The sequence below is a fragment of the Rhipicephalus microplus genome, chromosome X (assembly GCF_043290135.1).
Source record: "Rhipicephalus microplus isolate Deutch F79 chromosome X, USDA_Rmic, whole genome shotgun sequence".
Taxonomy (NCBI): Eukaryota; Metazoa; Arthropoda; class Arachnida; order Ixodida; family Ixodidae; genus Rhipicephalus; species Rhipicephalus microplus.
The window spans coordinates 390,271,591-390,275,929 of NC_134710.1; the positions used below are offsets into that span (position 1 = coordinate 390,271,591).

The window sequence follows — 4,339 nt, forward strand, 5'->3', positions numbered from 1 at the left end:
TACTTTTCCGATATCTCTGCCTAGTCCTGTAGGCAATATAGTCGAGAAAGTCAAGTGATTTTCCACTCAGGCATCATTTTGGTGTGTTGAAGACATATATTGCGCACATTGAAAACAGTGAGGCTAAATCGCTAATGCTTCATGCATTCGCATGTTCGAAACACGCCCTTTTTCTAGCATCTACGCACATAAAGCAATAACTGCGCCACGTTAGGAGCACATCACGTGATTTCAATGTGACGCTACCGCTAGTACATGGCATCAAGTAAACGTCGGCAATCGCGCAAGCTCCGTCACGCTTGTTCAGATAGGAATCCCACATAAGTAGGACCAGCCAGAAGCGCACACCCACCAGCTACTCAATCAAGAGGCAGCCTTTCGCACGTACAATGGCCCGGAATGCAAGCAAGGCGACCGTGCGTCTCACTTTGAACCAAAGCGTGTCTGATTTGGTTAACCAACTGCGATTCCCAGAAGCCGTCATCGAATTGGTTCTCAACAACTGCATCGCCAATGAGCCGGCACAGTTGTGCAAGCAAATCAGCCGCTGCCCATTACTGCGCATTCTACGCTGCTGCGCCAACGTGCTACAGCCTAGCCAGCTGCTCCAGTTGACGCTGGAACAACTCCCACGTTTAGAGCGACTTGAATTATCGCTCGTGAACGACGCAGCCTTCGACTCGGAGATCCGTCACGTGCGCGGTTATACGTCGCAGAGCTCGGATATCATTTCGTGCCACGGCCTACGTGAAATGTACGTCGAGGTAGGTGGGCACCGTAACTTCGAGGTCCTCCAGGAGCTTCTGAAGTTCTACCCAGAACTAACCGATCTCCACGTTCACTACGTGTGGGGAGACTTGTGGAATGCAGTGTCGCGGTGCCAGTGTATCGTGGAAAAGCACCACAATCAGCTTAAGACGTTCACGCTCACTTCCGAACTAACAGCTAGCCCTCCAACTCTGGACGGGCCAATATACTCACGAGCGGACGGAATCTACGCAGCCATCTGCGACAACTTCCGTTACCAAACGTCTAGCTCGTGCACTACTACCTTTAAACTGGATGAACTAATGAGTACAGATCGCACCACCATTTTGCCGTCACAACTGTCAGTTCTGGCCACCTACAGTGGACGCATGGTCGAGAGCTTCCGTTTTGCGATTACCCGAAACGTGTGGGAACACGTTCGCCAACTCTCTATTCTGCTGCTTCCTCGAGATCCATGCGTCGAATTTCATGCTATGGTACGCCACGAGTTTCGCGAAGACATCGCCAGATTCTTCCACGTTGTGCTTCAGTACGTCGCAGAACTTAACCTAAATTCGCTTCATTTTGCCCTGGATTTCGACTTCATCGGTCTGCTAGGGGACAGGCTGCATAGTCTGCACGCCTTATCTGTGCCACCATGCGCTTTTCCGAACCAGTCTGCAGTGCGCCATCTGGCGGCCAGTTGCCACAGGCTCCGAGATCTGGACGTGCGCCTAGAAAAGCGGCGAGGTCACTTCCGGTGCCACTCGTGTGAGCTTCTCCAAAAGCAGGGAAACGCCCAGCCACCGTCCTACCCGGCCACCTTGTCTTCGTCGTCTTCATCTCAGAAGAGTGCTATCACTGGGCTGACGCTTTGCGGTGTGCCTTCTAACGTACTACTATGGTTCGTCGACTGTTACAGAGATGCAGTGAAGCTTCGACTGGCCGAGTGGTTCTTTGTGAAAAGCCTGCAGTTCAACCATCTGTGCCGGCTTCTGGGCAAGAACGGCATCCGTTGTCTTGTGCTCAAACATCAGCACCTGCCAATAACCTATGAGTATCTCCAGGTAAGGCCGCTTATTACCGAAGGTGGAAAGGTGCAGCACTTTCGATCGTACATTGCCTGCTTGCTGGAAATTTTAGAACACGTTTTAAGGGACGAAAATTGGCGGAGTTGGTCAGGTAAAAAAGGGGTGTTTGGGGCATGTTAGTCAGAATCACGTGTAATAATAATAGTAATAATAGTAATAATAATAATAATAATAATAATATGTGGGGTTTTCCGTCTCAACCGCGAGATGACGGAGGTGCCCTACTGAAAGGCTCGAGAAATGTTGACAATCTGGTGTTCTTTTCCGCGAAAAAAAAAGTTCGCCTAGTCGTTATCGAAGCTGCGACCTAACGAAATTGCGCAGAAAAATGGCATGAGCAGAAAGTGCAGCACGATGGCAACGTAACTGCTGGTTATTACGAGTAACAGAAAGGCAAGCACGTGAGGGGGAAGCAGAAAGTTAGGTTGGCCAATGATATTAGCAACTTTCCTGAAGATAACGCGGCCGCAGCTAGCGCGGTGCCCGGTTGAGTGCCTAAGCCTGTGGCAGAGCCTTCTGCCTACAAGGGACGTAAACAGGTTTATGACTACTTACTAATGAAGCCCTAATGATTCGCTCTTGTGTCTTTCTTTTTTTTGTTGTCAAAGGTTACTAGTTGAAAAGTCCTGAAACTTCATCTTAGAGGCTTTCACTCGGGCGTTTCCGTTTGATACGTCAGAGGGCATTGCACAAGAAAATAAAGGCGGAGTGTTGCTTTTTTTGTAGCAATGAAAACATGCACACAATAAAACGCCCATGCTTGATCTGCTTTTATTGCTCACAGGCCAGCTTGGCCAGCATGACCAGCCTGCAGCACCTGTGCCTCCTGACGTCGATGCAGGTCTCGGACATTGACGCAACGAAATGCTGTCTTGAGATCGCCGTCCGGGCAACCAAGCTCCAGTACGTGCACATGCACTACAAGCACGATGCCGATGGGTCTGAGCAACGGCTCACGTGGTTAAGAAGACGCCGCAAATTTGAGCTGCTGCGCGACCGTCCCTGCCTTGGGTGCTGCTCGACAGCGACGTTCATAGGACTAGTGAAACCACTCAACCGCGATTGCGACGCGGGTCTGTAAGCAGAGTACACATATACACGCGTGACAGATACACCTACACTGTATGCCAATTTGACGAATGCAGTTGTAGTTAGTTTTTTTCTCAACTTTCGCATCATATTTTAAGCTTATGAACCATCTATCCATAGTCACATCCGGTTTTAAATTGTTGCCCTGCTCTTTCGCGCTTTTAAAAGTCGACTGTCACCTTCCATTGTTTATTATGTGGAAACTATGGGGATGGCAAAAAATTGTTTTGTTTAGTAGTTTGCACAGAAACAATACTTATTGGGGTTTAACTCCCAAAACAGCCATATGATTATGAGAGACGCCGTATTGTAAGGCTCAGAAAATTTAAACCACCTGGCGTTCATTACGGCCACCTAAGTCTAAGACACTCGCGTTAAGCAATTTCGCCTCCATTGATAATGCGGCCGGCTTGCGATCCCGCGACCTGCGGGTCAGCAGCTGGGTGCCTTAGCCACTGAATCACCATGGCGGGTCAAGCGCAGAAAAATGTTTACATCCAACATATGTGCTTCACTTCAATAAATTGGAATGTTACCACTCTTTTTTTCCTCTCTTCTTTGTAGTAGTTTTCCTTAACAACCATAGCTTTATGGTCAGTGCTCAGGAACAGAGAGTTGCACGTAACTATGTCAGGCAAAGCAAGCACTTGAACGGTGGGGCGCTCAGTACCAGCGTATGGATGCTGAGTACGTGTACTTAGTTTCTATCCCGTAGATATTGAAGTCTACTGCTCAGGAGTGTCTAAGTTTGTCGAACAACGCATTTCGTTAAACAAAGTAAATTTGCGCCTGTGGTGTTTTTTTTTTGTGATTTATGTGTGCACTGCACAAAAACAGTGACGAGGTACAGAAATGGTGCCGTCATTCATGCGTGCATTAAAAGATGCAATGATTAGTGAACAGCTTTGAGACATTAACGTCATTTCATTGAAAGATACAAGACTATACTACTGTGAAGGCCCCTACTAACATAAATAAATCCATGATTATGGTTGTGTGCATGGATAAAAATTTTCTTGCCTGCACCATTACACTACAACCTTGTCTCTGTGTGTGCTGATCTCAGTGTGCGTGACATAAAACTTACTATATGTTGTCGATTATCACCCTGCAAACAATTCTGTAAGTGTAAGGTTGCGTGTATAGATTCAAGTACTTTTCAACAGTTTGTGTAGACTTTTTCATGATTCCAACCATTTTTTCAAGTAATTTGTACACATACACAATTATATATATATATATATATATATATATATATATATATATATAGAAATAAGGGAAAGAAGTACATCTAAGGGCTCGTTTTTCTGTGTTTTAACACAATATTAATGAGATCCAACAGACAGGGAATGTACAGGGGAAGTTATTAGAATCAATGGAATGTAAATAAGAAGAAAGAAAACTGGATGAAA

The 4,339-nt window shown here is 46.5% G+C and overlaps 1 protein-coding gene across 1 annotated transcript; it reads left to right on the forward strand.

Moving 5' to 3' along the window:
* Positions 1–254: 254 nt before the first annotated feature.
* Positions 255–3,105, forward strand: LOC119161833 (uncharacterized). Its single transcript, XM_037414345.2, has 2 exons — positions 255–1,814; positions 2,623–3,105. Exons 1-2 carry the CDS (start codon positions 390–392, stop codon positions 2,917–2,919), a joined length of 1,722 nt encoding a protein of 573 aa, XP_037270242.2. The 5' UTR covers positions 255–389; the 3' UTR covers positions 2,920–3,105.
* Positions 3,106–4,339: the final 1,234 nt, after the last annotated feature.